Source organism: Cucumis melo, chromosome 6, assembly GCF_025177605.1.
Source record: "Cucumis melo cultivar AY chromosome 6, USDA_Cmelo_AY_1.0, whole genome shotgun sequence".
Classification (NCBI taxonomy): domain Eukaryota; kingdom Viridiplantae; phylum Streptophyta; class Magnoliopsida; order Cucurbitales; family Cucurbitaceae; genus Cucumis; species Cucumis melo.
Window position 1 is genome coordinate 29,996,261 of NC_066862.1, and position 19,888 is coordinate 30,016,148.

Genomic DNA, 19,888 nt, shown 5'->3' on the forward strand with positions numbered 1-19,888 from the left:
CTAGTTCAAAAGTTTCCAATTGAACCTGATCCCACATAGAATCGAGCCATCTCTCAGTTTCTAACATTTTCTCCTCCAAGCAACAAACATCTTGAATAGGTAACAATTAACCGCAATTCCACAAACATCATGGGATGAAGACATTATTTGTCCGCTTACATTTGAAAAAGGTATATGCTCAATCTCTTCTTCATCTTTTACCACAACACATACACCATTTAAAATAAGTGATGTGTTTCTAGAAAAGATTGTAATTAATTAGATGGCAGTATATTGTTGAACACTTCCCACGTAAAAAAAAAAAACCTCACATTATTTGGAACTTTAATAGCCCAAAGCTTTTTCTACCACCGATCGGACGACTAGAACTAGACAACACATTTTGTCAATCAACAAATTATAAGCACTCTTAGTAGTAAAAATACATTTGTCATTTTAAAGCAAAAGCACATCTAATAAATTAAACATGAATAACCCCATTCAGTGTATAAGGTAATAAAAGATTAAGGATAGTTTGACAAAGAATTTGAATTTTGTTTTATGTTTTAAATTCAATAACTTCGACAGATATCCGTTTGCCAGACAATTTGAATTCTGTTTTTGAAAATTATTTTTGGATTCTATGATCTAAATCGTGCAAATTTTGAAAATAATTTTTCTTTATGTTTTCATGGTATTCAAAATTTGAATTTTACTTCTTCAAAAGCAAAATTATATTAGATACATATAAAAACATTTAGAAATACAATATTATTCATTTTTTAATATAATATATGTATTATGTAATGTATTATAAATTATATAATAATTACATAAACTTTTTGGTTAAATTACAAATTTGATCTCTATGGTTTTAAAAAGGATAGAATTTAGTCTCTATGGTTTTTCACTACTACAAAAATCGGATTACTTGACGTTAAGACAGTGTTAAGTAAACGTTTACTTGACGTTTTTAAAAACGTCAAGTAATCGACTGTCAAATATAGTCTGATTACTTGACACTAAAAAACCGTCAAGTATACGTATACTTGACACTACAACATCGTCAAGTATAAGTATACTTGACCCTTAAAAACCATCAAGTATACGTCTACGTGACACTAAAACACCGTCAAGTATACGTTTACTTGACACTAAACCACCGTCAAGTATCCATTTACTTGACACTAAAAAACCATCAAATATACGTTTACTTGACACTATATTAACGTCAAGTAATCCATCAAATTTAACTAAAATTTAATCGTTGTGGTTTGATAATATCATAGAAAATAGTCTTGTCTGTAAAACTATTAATGAAGGTTATCAAATCATAAGGACTATATGTGAAGTTCTATCAACCCAGAGGCTAAACTCTAACTTTTTCTAAATAATGGAGACTAAAATTACAATTTTACCGATTTTTAAACATTTATATACTAAAAAAATAATAATAATAGCTTAACTTATTGTCAGCTAAATCTTAGTGGATAAGTAAACAATAATTTTATGATTTATAAATATATGATACGAAACACATTTATACTCTTCTTAAAACTACAATTCATTTTATAAAACTATCATTAAAAGACATGTCTAAAAACATAAAATACAACTTTGTTTTTGTTGAAATAGTTGTAATTTTTACTTTTAGATTTTGTAGCAAAAATAATATATATATTTGCATAAAAAATGACAAAAAAGAAAAAGAAAAAAGAGGTTATTAGCAAATTTATTCTGAAAATAACGTGAGAATATAAACAAATGACACAACAAGTTAGAGTGGAAAATATTGACAAAAAATAAGTGTGGGAATCATGGATGTTTCACCCAAACGACTGCCACATCAAAGGGTGGAAAAGTTCATAATAATTTCTATTTTGAGATTCATGAACCTTTGGAAGTGTCCCATCTTACATCTTGGGTTTAATTAGTTAGTTTTTTACTTAAACAAAGAAAAAATAAAGTTCCCCATAAACCATATTTAAAATTTTAAAATGTTAAAAAATTATTGTTAAAATATTTCAAAACATAAAAGTTTAAAACAAAAGACAATAGAAAATTAAAAAAAAAAGTTGAGTTGCAGAAAAGAACTCTTAAGTTGAAAAAAACACGTTAAAAGTGGACATCGTGGACCTGAACTTTTAAAAATCGTGAAGCTAGTCATGATTCTTTATCTAATATGTAGTAGGATGAGATGTGACGCTATGTGTGTGAAAATCGTGGACATAATCTCAATTTTAGGTCCATCGTTTCAACCCAGTGTTAGAGAGGAATCATTTTTCTTTTCACTTCTTTTTATTATGTATTTTAAAAGATTCGAACATGCCACTGGTTAGATTTCATACATTCCTTATATGGGTATAATCTCAATTTTAGGTCCACCGTTTCAACCCAATGTTAGAGAGGAATCATTTTTCTTTTCACTTCTTTTTATTATGTATTTTAAAAAATTCGAACATGTCATTGGTTAGATTTCATACATTCCTTATATGGGCATAATCTCAATTTTAGGTCCACCGTTTCAACCCACATACTCTGATTCAAGAGGTTCCAATCGAACTAGATCTGATCTCCTAACATCCCACATAGAATCGAGTCATCTCTCAGTCTCTAACATTTTCTCTACCAAGCAACAAACAACTTAAATAGGTATTAACCGCAACTCTATAGACGTCGTGGAACGAAGAATCAACTGTCATAATATCTTTACCCGCTTACATTTGAGAAAGATATGCTCAACCTCTTCTTCGTCTTTTACCACAACACATACACCATTTGAAACTAGTGATGAAAAGATTGTAATTAATTAGAGGGCAGTATTATTGTTGAACACTTTGCACATAAAAAACTTCACATTATTTGGAACTTTAATAGCCCAAAGCTTTTTCTACCACTGGTCGGACGCACTATCCTCACTAGGACTAGGCAACATTTTGACAATGAAAGTTGTAGGCACTCTTAGTAGTAAAAATACATTTGTCATTAAAGTCCCACCCATATTTTAAAACAAAAGCACAATTAGTAAGTTAAACACGAATAATCCAATTCAACGTAGAATGTAAGAAAAAGATTAAGGGTTCTTTGATTATTTGGTAGAGAATTTGAATTCTGTTTTATGTTTCAGATTCACTGAGTTCAGCAAATATATATTTAGCAGACAATTTGAATCCTGTTTTTGAAAAACCTGTTTTTGAATTCTATGATCTAAATAGTAGAAATTTTGAAAACAATTTTTTTCTATATTTTTATCCATAATTTAAATTTTACCTTTTTAAAAGCAGAACTATAATAAAAACATTTAAAAATACAATATGATTCATTTTTTTTAATATAATATATGTTATCTAACGTATTATAAATTATATAATAATAAAAAGAAATAATTATATAAACTTTTAGGTTTACAAAATTTGGTCCCTAAAATCTTTTTAAAAGATAGAGAAAGTTTCTATAGTTTATAATTAGAATCCTTGTGGTTTGATAACATCATAAAAAACCGTTTTTGCTTGTAGGACTTCTTATGAAGGTTGTCAAATTATAAGGACTATATGTAAAGTTTTATCAAGCTAAATACTAAACTCTAACTATTTTCAAATAATGGAGACTAAAACTGCAATTTAACCGATTTTTTTTATCAAATTATATTAATAAATTAATTAAAAATAACTTATTGTCAACTAAATCTTAGTTGATAAGTAAGCGCTAATTTTATGATTTCTAAATATATGATACTAAACACATTTATACTTTTTCAAAAAATAGAATTCATTTTCTAAATTTACCATCAAATACATATCTATGAACATAAAATACAACTTTATTTTCATTGAAACCATTGTAATTTTCGTTTTTAGATTTTGTAGCACACATCTCGATTAAGTCTAAAAATAATATATTTATGTAAAAGAATGACAAAAGAAGGAGGCCGTTAGTAAATTTATTTTGAAAATAATGTGAGAATATAAATAAATGACACAATAAGTTAAAATAAAAAATATTGACAAAAATGGCGTGAGAATAATGGACTACTCACTCAAATGACTGCCTTTGATGAAAATGTCATGATTTCCATTTAAGATGTATGGACTTTTGTGTATGTCTCATCTTACATCTTAGATTTAATTAGTATGTTTTTTGCAACTTCCTTTTTTTTAATTTGGGTTTTTTTTTTTAATCGTGTGATACTACATGTTTTAAATGTTTTATAAACCTAAATAAAGAAAATTTGAAGTACCCCATAAACCATATTTAAACTTTTAAAATGTTAAAAAAATTATTGTTAAATACTTCGAAACATAAATATTATATAGGGATCTTCTAAAAAATATAACAAAGCGGCAAAGTATTTATATTGTATAGAACAATTCTGAAAACGTAAAAAACCTAGAGGCTCACCGTGTAAAATACCAAAAACTCTCCGTCAACAACAACATGCGTGTAATATATTTGTGATCGTTTACATTTGGTTATTATTTGGTATGCGATCGTTTAGATATTACTACAATTTATTTTTTCAATTATATCGTTTAATTTGATTACACGATCGTTTAATTTGGTTACACGATCTTTCGTTTATAATTTATTTTTTTTACACGATCATTTACTTTTTTTATATGATCGTTTACATTTTGCTACTTCAATTTAAATGATTTTTTTTAATATACGATCTTTTGTTTTTTTTACACAATCGTTTACTATTTTTTTAAAATTCTTTATACACGAGATTTTTTTTAGATTTTGTATTTTCTGTATATGTTCATTTAGATTTGGTTATCCAAATTTTAAATAACTTAAAAAAGGAAAAGAAGAAAGATGATAGAAAGAAATCATAAGAAAAAAAAAGATCAAACGACGTAAAAAAAGAATAAAAAAATAAGAAAAACTATGGAAAGAAATCGCAGCAGAAAAAAAGAAGGAATAGGATGGAAAGAAGTAGGAAAATAAAAAAGATGAAAAAAATCGTAGTAGGAAGACAATAGAAAAAAATTGTACCTAAAAGAAGAAAGATGGAAGGACAAATCTAAAAAATTTAAAAAATAGGTAACTCTATGCTTTGTTACACGGCCCTAAATAATTAAAAGTTCCCAATTGTATAAGCTATATATATATATTAAAACAAAAGAACTTTTAAATTTAAAAAATAAGAAAGAAAAAGTAAAAAAATGAACCTTGTAAACATGAATTTCTAAAAATCGTGAACTAGTCACGATCCTTTATCAAATATGGTAGTAGAAATGAGACGTGAGGTTATGTGGATGAAATTCGTAAACGTAATCTTAATTTAACCCGGTATCATGGAAGAATCATTTTTCTTTTAACATCTTTTTATAATGTATTTTAGAAAAATTGGAACTTGCCATTGTTTACATTTCATACCTTCCTTCTATGGATAAAGTAAACTTGAATAAACCAATCTTATCCTAACTTGCAAAAATCGAAACCATATTTGTTGACAACCACATCGAACAAGTATCATCAAGAGTCCAATTCCCTTTTCTAATCCGAAAATCAAACGGATGTTATCTCCTCTCAATTTCCTCCCAACTTCCCGCCGCGTGGCAGTGATCGGCGCCGGTGCCGGTGGCCTTGTCACTGCTCGTGAGCTCGGCCGCGAGGGCCACCAGGTCGTCGTTTTCGAACGTAATACTCGAATTGGAGGGACCTGGGTATATTCGTCGGAAATTGAATCCGACCCACTTGGAGTCGACCCAAATCGGACCAGAATCCATAGCAGTCTCTACAAATCCCTACGCACCAATCTCCCCAGAGAACTCATGGGGGTCCGCGATTACCCTTTTGTTCCTCGAGAAGGGGAGGATCGAGATCCGAGGCGATTTCCAAGTCACCGGGAGGTTCTAAAGTATTTGGAAGATTTCGCTAATGAATTTGGGATTTGTAAATTGGTGAGATTTGGAACTGAGGTGGTATTTGCTGGTTTGGAGGAGGTCGGGAAATGGAGGGTTGAATTTAGATGTGAAAACGGGGATGTTGATGAAGACCTTTTCGATGCTCTGGTTGTTTGTGTTGGGAATTATTCACAGCCTCGAGTGGCAGAGATTCCTGGTAAAAGAACATGAAAATATCTTCAGTTCAATCCAATTGTTTACTATTAGTTTGTGTTTATGGTTAGGTAGTTATGACCTCTCTTTAAATGAAAAGTCAAGGTTGAGGGAGGAGATAGAATTGGTATCTTATATTTTTGTCTCTCGTAATGGGAGTTCTGGACATTTTAGATAAGATTAACTACTCTTGTATGTAGCTTGTCCATTAATTTCAGTCCTTATAGCCTTTGTATACACTGATTGTGTAAGTTAAGAATAAGGAAACAATGACAACTACTAATCCGAATCCAATGAATCTAAGTTGTTTCCTTGAGACAATTTCGTTCCCTTTATGCTGCTAAAGGGGTTATGAACAATTGTCTCGTGAATGCAACACTTCAATCACGGGATTCAACAAACGTCTAAGTGATTGTATAGAAAAGAGAGAATTGGAGGGAAAACTCTTCATATTCTTTTCTTGTTATTGTTTCGTAAAACTTGTAAGAAAATCAATATGTATGACATGTATAATGTTGTGTCTTTTGAGAAAAAACCTACTCTTTTGTTAAATGTTGTTTATGTCATCTTTTTTGCTCATAATATAAGTTTTCTTCTTTTGGTTTTAGTCTTTATTTTTGGTTATTCTACTCTCTTTATGTTGTCTCTTGTATCTGCCTAGAAGAACACTTAACATAATGGCAAGCTTGTGACAGGCTATCTATTTATTCTTTTTCTCTCCAGGGATGAGGGATTGACTTGTGCATTATCTTATAACGACGAAAACACTCTTTTCAGGGATTGATGGATGGCCTGGGGAGCAATTACATAGTCACAATTATCGTGATCCCGAACCATTTCGGGGTAAGGTACATTCAGATTGCTCTGTTTCTATGTCTATTCACTGAGATTACTTATAATGTAGGTCTAGGGGAAGGCCTTATTTTCTGAATCTAAACCCAGTTGTATGCATTTTTAATTTTTGTATTTCGATAAGTTTTTTTCCATTCATGTAATGAAACAACCATGGATGTTCTGAAAACTTATGTCCTTGAGGTCTTATAGATATGAATCTGTTGGTGCCACCAATATAATAGAATGTCTTTAATTCCATTTTTTTCTTTTGGGATAGGTTGTTGTGTTGATAGGTTATTCTTCGAGTGGTACAGACATTTGTCAGGAGCTCATTGGGGTTGCCAAAGAAATTCATATTGCTTGGAGATCAGCTAAAACAGAGCTTTTGGACACAGAATCAATTAACAGTAATGTGTCATTTCATCCAATGGTATAAGTGAGCATATTGGAAGGATTTTTCTTTTCTTTTTTCTTTTTTTAAATTTCTTAATGAGATCTTTAATGTCCGAATATTTTCTTAAAAACTGCAGATTGAAAGTGTCCATAAAGATGGGGCAGTGGTTTTTCAAGACGGGTGCACTGTTTCAGCTGATGTTATTCTGCATTGCACTGGGTATGGTATTAGACTCTTTTGAGCTTTCCATGTCGGTAGAGGCAGATGAGAAAGACAACATTTATCAAAGCAATGATAGACATTAGATTAGACAACGTGTAGATGGCAATCATGTTATGAGGATAGTGAACAACAGGGCTTAAACTTCCAGTTGTTAGAAAACTGCTAAATACATCCCTGTAGGATCCCTAAACTAAGTTGTGGCAAATAATTAACCAACATCTTTTAAAAAGGGAGAAAACATAATTTTGAAGTGAAGTTTAAGCTTTTGTGTTAATTGGCGACCTATAAGAACAAGAGGTCTCGTATTTGGGCTCCAATAATGTCATTTCTGCTCTAGTTAGAATTGATTCTTATTCGTTGCATCTTCTTCAAATTTTCAAGTTCACAAGTGCGGTGGAATGTTGAAGTATTGATTGTTATTGCAATGCTTGCAGTTGGTTGACAACATTTACATGCATGTTCTTGTTTAAGGTACAAATATCATTTCCCTTTTCTTGAAACCAATGGCATTGTTACGGTGGACAACAACCGTGTAGGACCCCTATACAAGCATGTCTTCCCCCCAGCATTGGCCCCAGGGCTTTCCTTTGTTGGGTTACCATTTAAGGCAAGTATCCAATTGTGGTACGAACTTCAGATTTTGTTTATGGTTTCAATAAATTCTTATGCAAGAATTTGTACTGCAGGTTGTTCCTTTTCCCTTGTTTGAGCTTCAAAGCAATTGGATTGCTGGTGTTTTATCAAACAGGATAGCACTTCCATCAAAAGAGGAAATGTTGGCAGATGTTAAAGCTTTTTATAAAGATCTCGAAGCTCTTGGCAAGCCCAAGCATCGGACCCATGACTTGGGTGATTGTTTGGTATGTTAAATCTTTCTATGTAAATCTAGTTGTTTGTTAGTGTTAAAGCTCTAACCCAAGTGAAGATTGGTGGTAAAAGGTGATGTTTAGACGTTTGGAGAAGTTATGAGTTTGAATCTCATGCTGAAGACCCGTTTAATTGTCGTATTGTTTTCTGGTTAGATCTTTTTTTGTGCCAACACTACTTTCACCTACGTGTTTCACTGTTTTGAGAACATTTTTTAATCTAGCTAAAGTTTTAAATGTATATAGTTTTAAAAACTCAATTTGTCATGTGCTAACTCTGTTTGTAGATGAATACGTACCAAACTAATTACCTATATAATGTATCAAATTTGTTCTTTTGCTTACATTTTGCATGGATATCATAATGCAGCCTGCCTACTTTGACTGGCTTGCAGCAGTATGTGGTTGTCCTGCCTATGAAGAATGGAGAAAGGAAATGTACATTGCTACTCATATGAATAAAGTGGCCAATCTCAAGTCATACCGTGACGATTGGCACGACAATGAGCTGATTCGTCAAGCTTACGAGGAATTTCGCAAGTATGCAACAAATGAAGGAAGTCAAAACCACTCAAAATTGAGCGTTTGATAAGATTTGTTGTATACATGTTACATAATGTATGTGTTGTTGATTAATGAAAATAATAACGGCTTATAGCTAAACATTGAATTGCCCGTTTTTTTATAAGTGCCCAAAATGTTTTGATAAACGAAAAATTAGAGGTCCTTCTTAGTTTCTTGCAAACTCTCACAAATAATGCTAACTTAACCAAAAAGAGCTTAGTTAGAAAAACGAATAACTTTTAGATCAAAATCAAAATCTATGATAGTCACTCTTAAATTCAAAGAGAATTCACCTCACAATTAACTGGTCAATACTAATTCAACAAATTGATTTAACAAGAAAAGACAACATCAAAGGGATTGAATAAATACAAGGTCATGTAAAAGCTTAAAAGGTTGTGCAAAGATTCTAGAATGCAGAAGTCAAGCACAATTAAGTACCAATTGTAGAAAATAGTACTAAGTGGTTGAAACTTATTTGAATTCTAATTGATGAGTTAAAATACAAAGCTAAAAATGTATGAATACATCAAATTGTGTAAGTTGAAAGTACATGCATAACAAGATTTGACATCACGTTTTTATGAATACTTCAAACTGTCTTAAATATCTCCTTCTTTGAAAGGCAACAAAGTTGAATACATTTACAGTTTGACATTATGTTTTTTCATACAACACATTTAACGGTTTGACATCATGTTTTTTCATGCAGTGCATATATGACATTATTATACTTTTTTGTTTTTGTCATCCATGCCCGACTTCTAAACTATTGAACTTTCCTTGCCATGTTTCCTGATCTCTTCTTGACTAGTTGAACTAAAGTTTACAAAAGAATTTGGGCTCGAAATACTTTGTTTTTTTCTTGTGAATTAACGAACTTTTGAAGATACTAACTATTAGTATAATACTACAACTTGCAAGTCGACTGGGCAGCAAAGACGACGATAAAAAATTGAATCTTGTCGTACTTTTGCACCGAATTTCCTCACCTCACTTCAACCAACGACTATGCAACACTCCCGGCGCGTGGCAGTGATCGGAGCTGGTGCCGGAGGCCTCGTGTCGGCACGGGAACTTTCCCGCGAGGGTCACCATGTGGTCGTATTCGAACGGAATACTCAAATCGGAGGGACCTGGGTATATTCGCCGGAAATTGAATCCGACCCACTTGGAATCGACCCGAATCGGACCCGAATTCATAGCAGCCTTTACAAATCTCTACGCACCAATCTTCCCAGAGAACTCATGGGAGTCCGTGATTACCCGTTTGTTCCTCGAGAAGGGGAGGATCGAGATCCGAGGCGATTTCCATGTCATCGAGAGGTTTTAAAGTATTTGGAAGATTTCGCTAATGAATTTGGGATTCGTAAATTGGTGAGATTTAGAACTGAGGTGGTGTTTGCTGGTTTGGAGAAGCTTGGGAAATGGAGAGTTGAATTCAGATGTGAAAATGGGGATTTTGATTATGACATTTTTGATGCTGTGGTTGTTTGTGTTGGAAACTTTTCGGAGCCTCATGTAGCGGAGATTCCTGGTATGAGAACAAGGAAAATTCTTCAATTAAACCCAATTGTTTACTGTTTAAATGAATATGAAGGTTGAGGAGGAGATAGAATTGGCATCTTATTCTCTTTTCCAACTGGCAATGAGAGTTCTGTACAATTTAGATAAGATTAACTACTCTTGTCCATTAGTTTCAATTCTTGCAGGTTTTGTATAGATTGATTGTGGAAGAGTAAATTATGAGAAGAATAAGGAAACACAAATTTTAATGAATGAATTTACGTTGTTTCCTTGAGAGAATTTTGTCTCTCTATGGTGCTGTTCAAGTTGTCATGAACTTGTCTTCCAGTCTAAGACAGGATTACTAACTTGTGAATAGTATACTTCAACAACATGACTCAACGAACATTTTAGTATCTACTAATTATATAGAAATGAGAAAGAATTGGAGGAACAATTTTTTGTGTGTTTTTTTCCTTGTAGAACTTATAAAGAAACCACATATTTATAGACTCGGATAGAGTTTTGTCTTTTGAGAAAAGGCATATCCTCAAAAAACACACCTTCTCACGAAAAGTTTAAAAACAAATAAATTTTTATTCATATTTTCCAAACAGGTTGATTGTGTTCTTGCTCGTTTTCTGTCACATTTTTTCAACAGATTTTGTGTTTTGGTTTTAGTGCTTTTTTTTTTTTTTTTTTGGTTCATGTACTCTTTCTATATTGTCTTGTGTCTGTCAGTCTATAGGAATGTTTCCGACAGGAGTTTTCTTTTTGTCCCTCTCTCTAGGGATAAGGGACTGACTAGTACATTGTCTTGTAATAACAAACCGATCTTTTCAGGGATTGACGGATGGCCTGGGGAGCAAGTGCATAGTCACAATTATCGTGATGCCGAACCATTTCGAGGTAAGGTACATGTCATTCAGATTGCTCTGCATATTCTATGTAAATTTACATGACTTTACTGATATTGTAGGTGTTGGGGAGGGCCATATCTTGTGATTTTAAACTCTGTTGTATTCATTTAAATTTTTTGTATTTCAATAACTTTTTCCATTTGGGTGATGATTGGGAAAAACACTGATGATCTAAAAACTTTTGTCTTTGATGTCTGATATATATGAATCTGTTGATGCCAATAAAAACAGAATGAGTTTAATTCCTTTTTCTTCTTCCTCTCTTTTGGAACAGGTTGTTGTCTTGATAGGTTATTCCTTTAGTGGTATGGACATTTCTGAGGAGCTCAATGGGGTTGCCAAAGAAATTCATATTGCTTGCAGATCAGCTAAAACAGAGCTTTTGGGCACACAATCAATTATTAGTAATGCGTCATTTCATCCAATGGTATAAGTGAGGAGGGGATTTCTATTTCTGAATGAGGTGTTTAAGGTCCTAATATTTACTTTACAAACTGCAGATCAAAAGTGTCTGTGAAGATGGGACAGTGGTCTTCCAAGACGGATGCGTTATTTCGGCTGATGTTATTCTACATTGCACTGGGTATGCTATTATAGATTGTTTTGAGTTTTCAATGTGTTAGTAATATATAATTAAATTTGCTTCAACCACCAGCTTAAGCTTTTGGTTGAATTGGTTATTTAATATGTATCGGATCAAGTGGTCCAGGAAGGTTATGTGTTTTAGCCCGTACTTTGTCGTTTCCTCTTCAATTAAAATTAATTTCCACTTGTTGGGCCTTTCAAATATTTCAAGCCCACAAGTGAGGGGGAGTGTTGGTGATATATAATTAAATTTGCTTCAACCACCAACTTAAGCTTTTGATTGAATTGGTGATTTAATACAATGTAGGAGGAAGGAGAGCAATGACGAACGTTAGAGAACATGTCCATTGCAATCTTGTTGGGAGGGGAATGAATAACAAAGCTTAAACTTCTAATGATTAGAAAACTGCTAAATACATTTATGTAGGATCTCTTCTCTACAAAATTCGAAACTAAGTTGGTGCAAATATCGAATAAATGAAAGTTTAAATAATTAACCAACTTCTCTAAAAAGGGAGAGAGAATATAACATTTGTACTGAAGTTCAGGCTTTTCGGTCAGTTGATGATTTAGCATGGAATAAGAACATGAGGTCTTGTATTAGTTAATTTTTGGACCACCCCAAAAATTCCAAATTCATAAGTGAGATGTAGTGTTGAAGTATTGGTAAGTATCAAAAGGATTGCAGGTAGTTGATATCATTCATATGCATGTTCTTGTTGAAGGTACAAATATCATTTCCCTTTTCTCGAAACCAACGGCATTGTTACGGTGGACGACAACCGTGTCGGACCTCTATACCAGCATGTCTTCCCCCCAGCATTGGCCCCAGGGCTTTCCTTTATTGGGTTACCATTTAAGGCAAGTGTCTGATTTTGGTACGAACTTCGAGTTTACGGTTTATGGTTAGAATAAATTTTTGTGCTATATTTGTAGTGCAGGCTGTTCCTTTGCCCATCTTTGAGCTTCAAAGCAATTGGATTGCTGGTGTTTTATCAAAAAGGATTGCACTTCCATCAAAAGAGGAAATGTTGGCAGATGTTAAAGCTTTCTATGAAGATCTTGAAGTTCTTGGGAAGCCCAAGCATCGGACCCATGAATTGGGTGATGATATGGTATGTTTTATGCTTTATCACAAACCTGAATGATATTATTTTGTGAGGTTCTCATGAGCATTAACAAAAACTCTTGTGAAGAAACGTGCAATTGAAAACTTGTTTGTCTACATTCTAATTTCATTTTTTTTAAAAGCTAAATTATAACAAATACGTTTAACTTACCATTTACTAAAAATAATATTCCATAACTCATCAACTTTCATTAATAAACTTTCATAAATGTTTTGGAATTTTAAACAAACTTCGAGACTTTCGATTGTGTGGTGATGAGATGACCTAAAACAATGTGATGATTCAAATTTTCACTCTAGATCACTGCTACATCATTTCATATTTTAATTTTTGTTCAAGTTATACTCCAAGTGTATTTTTTAAATATTTTGAAAGTTTAAGAGTAATATTATAACTTTTGAACTGCATGAAGTATTTTTTAAGGATATTTACAAAAATAGCAAAAATATTTATGATAATAGAGCTTATGTCACTACATTTTCTAAATTGCAAAAGTAGCAAATTTAAAAGCGGATAACCCTCTGACAGTTCTTTGATAGCCGTCTGATATCATTAATTACTTGTTATATTTGTCATATTCACAATATGGAAAAAAGAGATACGATGGGCTGGTTTTTTTCTAAATTATGTTGTCATCTGATACAATTTCCCTTTTCAAGAGTATTTCTTATAATATAACCATAAAAAAGGAAAATAATTAGTTTCAATCTTGAAATTGACTCAGACTAAAAGTCCAAAACTACTGTTTATCTGCATATAAACCTACAAGTGGCTTTTGTGTTAGAACTCTAACCCTAGTGACATTGGTGGTAAAGGTGATGTTTTGAACTTTAGAGAAGTTTTTTTTGGTTCAAATCCCATATCATAAATTTGGGCCAGTTTGATTATTATTTTGCTGTATGTTTATGTATTTTTTATGTGAAGCTCATGAACACTACTTCTAGCTCTATAACATATCAAAGTTTGTACTTTTGCTTATATGTTTGAATGGATATTATAATGCAGCCTGTCTATTGTAACTGGCTTGCAACAACTTGTGGTTGTCCGGCCTTCGAAGAATGGAGGAAGCAAATGTACATTGCTATTGGTATTTATAAAATGGCCAATCTCAAGACGTATCGTGATGATTGGCAGGATGATAAGTTGTTTTGTCAAGCTTACGAGGAATTTAGCAAGTATACATACAAATGAAAGAACACTCAATAATGTTTCGTAAGATTATATGTGTACATTACATATTTATCTAATGTTGGATCCTGATTTGAAAATAATATCAACTTATAGTAACATATTGAATTGCCCATCATCTTATTGATTTGGTTAAAAGTCAAGAAAATATATATGCTTCGACAAAATCTTCAAAAACTACCTTGAAATTTTTAGTTGAGCAAGCAACCTCAAGCTTATACCTCTCATTATCTTAAAAAAAATGGTTTTATACCCTAAAGTGTCGTTTTCTCCCTTTTAGCCTCAATTTTTTTTATAAACAATTACAAGATCGTTGATGGAAATATTAGAGGAGTAGTGGAATACTCTTTATCTATCTGGTCCAAGGTGTTCATGGTTCCACAGCTACAAGCATGTGGAGCGGCAGCAACATACTTTATCATGAAAAGGTTTTTCTTTCTCACCCAAGACCTCAATATTTTCATCAATGGTACATATTTCTAACATTGGAGAGAAGCAAATAGGAAATTTTCTTTAAATTTAGAAAAGGTAGGTTCAAAATTCCTTTCTTTGTAAGGCTTTTATACAAGTATCTCCCTCCCACATGGTCACATTGTGTTAAACTTTAAATAATAATAACAACCACATGGGAAAATTGTTTGAAATAGCTTTTAATAGGCTTTGTCTTGTAAAACTAGGATATTTTTTAAAAATCCTTTAAACCTCTTTTGTCCATCTCTTTTGGTTTTCCCTCTTTTGTTCATTTGTTTTGGTTTTTCTGGTGCGATGATTGTTTTGGATTTTCTCGGTGTAACATTAGAACGAGATTCTACTATTATTTAAATGGTAAGTGGAAAGCGATAATCAATGGTACTTGATAATCTTGGTTCATCTTGACCAAAATTATACTAAGAAAGTTTAAAAATTTGATAATTGGTACAATTTTATCTGATCAAATCTTTTATTAAGTCTCAGTCAAATTAATTTTATCTGATCTACCAGAGCTTTTACTAACTCAAATTTTTTATTATAATCTTGTCAAATTTTTTGTTATAATCTTACAAAATTTTATTTATGTTGTAAATAAGACTTCAATGGCAATCTTGTCAACATAATTATGGAATAGATAAATTAGAACAAAAGTTTTGAAGAATTGTGCAAAAAAAATTAGTATAAAAAAGGGATATTTTCAAAAATATAAAAAAGGGCAAAATATTTACGTTCTATAAAACAATTTCAAAAACAGAAAAAGTCTAGAGGCCCCAATGTAAAATACCAAAAATGACTACCATTTATCTTTTTAATTCCATTATTTAATTTTGTTACACAATAGTTTAATTTTGTTACACGATCATTTAGATTTGGGGACCCAAATTTAAATGATTTTTTTTAAAATTTGGTATACGATCTTTTTAATTCTTTTAGTACACGATCGTTTAGATTTCTTTACACGATTGTTTACTTTTTTTACACAATTGTTTACTTTTTTTACACAATTGTTTACTTTTTTTACACGATCGTTTACTTTTTTTACACGATCGTTTACATTTGGCTACTCCAATCCAAATGATTTTTTTTCAGGAGTATGTGCTCGATTTCAATCTGATCCACGAGTTTCTCACTTTGTTGCTGTTAAGAGAACTATCAAATATATTCATGGTACTAGTGAGTTTGGAATTTTATATTCCTATGATACAAATTCTACACTAGTTGGCAATTGTGATTTAGATTGGACAAGTTGCTCTAAGGACAGGAAAAGTACCTCAGCAGGATGTTTCTTTCTAGGTAACAATTTAATTTCCTGGTTTAGCAAAAAACAAAATTGTGTATCTCTATCAATAGTAGAAGCTAAATATATATCAGCTGAGCATGGTTGTACTCTACTCATTTGGATGAAACAGATGCTTCATGAATATGACATTCAACAAGATACAATGACTCTCTATTGTGATAAGATGAATGCAATAAATGTTTCTAAAAATCATATTCAACATTGTAGAACCAAACATATTGATATAAGGCAATATTTTATCACGAAGCTTATTGAAGGGAAAATTATTTCACTTGAGCACGTCCGATCTACTCTTTAGCTGGCCGATATTTTTACTAAACCATTTGGTGCAACTACATTTGAACATTTAAGAGTTGGTTTAGGAGTTTGTAAAATTTAATATTTATTTTTATGATATAAAAATAAATGAGTAAGTGGGGAGATATTTATGGCCTATTATTAGAGGCCACGTCTATTTGAGACCCCATTATTTGGCCCATGATATTTAAAGTTATCAAATAAGTGGGAAGTTTTATTATTTTCGTTTGAGTTCCCTCAGCTTCACGAAACCCTTCGTCTTGGAAACCATAGCTTTGGTTCTTGGGTCTTTCTTGAACAAAAATAGTGAACACTCGTAGAGGCAAGTATCAATCTCGTTTGACTCAAGTTATTCACGAAGGTACTACCTCTAGAACGACCATGCATGGTGTTCGAATGAGAGGCCATTGATTTAAGAGTATCCCTTCACGACATTCGTATCATTTTCCATATGAAAGAGGTTAGGTATCTCCTTTTATTAGTTCTGATGTGTCGTTGCATGATAGTACTGTTACTTCAAATGTTCATGAGCATATTGAGTGTGAGCATGTTTCACTAGAGTCTCATCTCTCAGATATGGATTATGATGAGGGATGATGTTCCTTTAGTCCATATATTAAAACGTGGCCTACTTAGAAAATCTTCCCAACCTTTTGAAAATGTTTCTGGCTTATCCGCTGCTCACCATTCTTCCTCTGTTCCATCAATGCATTCATCCAGTGGTTCACCCAAAATGATTCTGCTCCTTCCCCTATTCAGTCTCATATAGATAATGTGAATCCTACTGTTGAACAAATAGTTCACTCTCCTGCTGCTTTAAACCCCTTAAACACTCATCAAGAGCCAGCTCCTCTTTTTCAAAATTAACCTGAATCTAAACCTATTAGTCAACCTGCTGATGCTAATAGTGGTAATGTTAATGATCAACCTAATCCTAATGCTAATGATCCTTGTACTGAGTCTGATCCTACTCCTGCCAATCCCAAGAAGAAGTTAAGAAAGCCTGTAAAAGGTCCTCGTGTGGTCACCACTAAGACTGGCCGTCGAAAACTTCCTTTAAACATTCCACAAGTTCCCATTGATGGAATTTCGTCTCATCTTGAGGAGGGTGTTCAATGTTGGAAGTATGTAGTACAAAGGAGAATTGCTGATGAAATCAACATTTTTTATAAACACCACTCATGTTTAAGTATTATGGATATGATTTTCAAGTCTGGTTTGTCTATGACCATTTTGAATGTGGGCCCTTTTTATCCCAAGTTGATTAGGGAATTTATTGTGAACTTGTGTTCAGAGTTTAATGACCCAAGTAGTCTTGATTATTAGACTGTTCATATTAGAGTAGTCAGGTTTAAAATCTCCCCATCGGTCGTTGATACTTTCCTTGAAAATTCTATTTCCTCTGAATCTCATGTTTCACATCCCCTTAATGATGAATTGGCTTTTGTCCTATCTTGTGGAGCTTTATCTATCCGCCCTATTAATGGGATTTCTGCAATATCACTCAGTGTAAAATTTGCAATCCTTCGTAAGATAGGTATTGCAAATTGGTTTCCTTCTTCTTATGCTTCGAGTGTGTCTACTGCTTTGGCTATATTTCTCTATCAAATATGTCATGATGACTCTTTGGAAGTTGGGTTATTTATATATATGCAGTTGTTAAGGCATGTGGGTACCTTTGGTGTAAAGATTCCCATTGTCCTACCTCGATTTTTCTCTAGTTTGTTGCTTCACCTATTCTCGAATATATTCAATGAACATGATGCCCCTAATCCTGAACCAAAGACTCTATCACTTAGCTACAGATTGTTTCAGGGCAGTCATGTTCCTAACTTGGAATCATGACATGCGACCTTATAGGAATCCCCATACTTTTGATAGTGAAGATGCTAACATTTCTTTTGAAGGGCTTATTGTTCCTCGTGACTTAGCTACGAGAATCACAATACTCTTACGATTGAATCTTGAGCTCTCTCAACATCTATCAATCTTTTATCTGATTGAAGATTGGAAGTGGATACTCTTGTTCGACATTTGAAGATTCTCATTCAAATTTAGTACACGATTGTTTAGATTTAACTAATTTGTTACACAATCGTTTAGATTTGTTTAGATTTGGGGTTGCAAATCTAAACTATTTTAAAAAAAAAATTGGTATACGATCGTTTAGATTTGGCTACACAATCGTTTAGATTTGGCTACAGAATCGTTTAGATTTGGTTACTCTAAACCTAAATGAATTTTTTTCAAAATTTGGTATAAATGATTTTTTTTAATATTCTTTATACACAATCTTTTAGTTTTGGTTATCTTAATTTGAATTTAAATGTCTAACCAATTTTTTCAAGATTGTTACCTAATCTAAACGTAAAAAAAGAAAAGAAGAAAGACGATACAATGCATGCAGTGGACGGAAAAAAAGAAGGGAAAAGAAGAAAGAGGAAGAAAGAAATGCACGCATCTAAAAAAGAGAGGAAAACAAAAAAAAAACTATAGAAAAAAATAGATTTGATTACCCAAATCTAAAAACAAAAAAAAATGGAAGAAATCGCAGCTAAAAAAGAAGAGTATAGAGGAAGACGATTAGTATAGAGGACGAATAAAAAATAGCAATGAGGAGAAAAAGATGGAAGGACAAATATGGAATATTTAAAAAATAGATAACTTTATGGGTTTTGTTACACGAGCTAATAGTTTGTTATATTTAGAAAAGTTTCCCTTATATCTACATATTTTGGAGGCTCAAAATCATAATCCCAGCGAAAAATAGACACAAAAAGTAAAAAACTAATCAAATGCTTATAATAGAACTTACAATTTCTTGGATTTTTATCTTTTAGCAATTCAAAATTCAATCCACTGTTAAACCCCTAAAGAGGAATTTATTTTATCTTTTAGAGGCTGGGTAATAGCGTGAATAGCTTCCTCACGAATGAGGATTGTCCCTGGTCTTCTACCTTAACCAACTGCTATGTCAATTCCTGAAGGATGCCTATATATATATATATATATATATATATATATATATATATATATATATATATATATATATATATATATATATATATATATATATATGATTGAAAACTCTAAAATTGAACTTAAAAACCTTAAAAAGAAATTCCAGTTCTTTGTTTCCATCATACTTCACTACCCTTCTCAATGCCCTTCGATTGTTGCCAAGTTCGGTTTTGCTGCTCACAAGATCTCACAACCCCTAGCGATCACATTCACTCCACTTTTTCTTCTTTTCTTGACGTGCTTCTTAGGGATATTGGCATTTTGATTTCAGGTGATGTTTAGCAAATCTGATAACACAAAAGATATTGAAGCATCTTGTTCCTTTGTTGATTCACCCCATTGTAACATTAATTAAACGCACAACTTTTAACTAATTAATTTATTTTATAAAATGCACATAGCATAACTTTTCATTAATTAATTTGTTTTACAAATGCACATAAGCATCACCGTAGAAATGTGATGGTCAATAAAGACAGTTGAAGGGGCTATACTTTAAAACTCAGAGAGGTAATTTCTTTTCAATTTTTGTAAGAAAACCAAATTAAT

At 32.2% G+C, this 19,888-nt stretch overlaps 2 protein-coding genes across 2 annotated transcripts; both read left to right on the forward strand.

Annotated features, from left to right (window-relative positions):
• The first annotated feature begins 5,311 nt into the window (after positions 1–5,311).
• LOC103490913 (flavin-containing monooxygenase FMO GS-OX-like 3) lies at positions 5,312–9,020 on the forward strand. Its single transcript, XM_008450660.3, has 7 exons — positions 5,312–6,045; positions 6,819–6,889; positions 7,153–7,305; positions 7,406–7,488; positions 7,963–8,098; positions 8,178–8,351; positions 8,728–9,020. The coding sequence occupies exons 1-7, from the start codon at positions 5,499–5,501 to the stop codon at positions 8,944–8,946; spliced, it is 1,383 nt and encodes a 460-aa protein (XP_008448882.1). The 5' UTR covers positions 5,312–5,498; the 3' UTR covers positions 8,947–9,020.
• Positions 9,021–9,609: 589 nt separating this feature from the next.
• LOC103490912 (flavin-containing monooxygenase FMO GS-OX-like 3) lies at positions 9,610–14,363 on the forward strand. Its single transcript, XM_008450659.3, has 7 exons — positions 9,610–10,458; positions 11,271–11,341; positions 11,622–11,774; positions 11,848–11,930; positions 12,658–12,793; positions 12,874–13,047; positions 14,068–14,363. Exons 1-7 carry the CDS (start codon positions 9,933–9,935, stop codon positions 14,251–14,253), a joined length of 1,329 nt encoding a protein of 442 aa, XP_008448881.1. The 5' UTR covers positions 9,610–9,932; the 3' UTR covers positions 14,254–14,363.
• Positions 14,364–19,888: the final 5,525 nt, after the last annotated feature.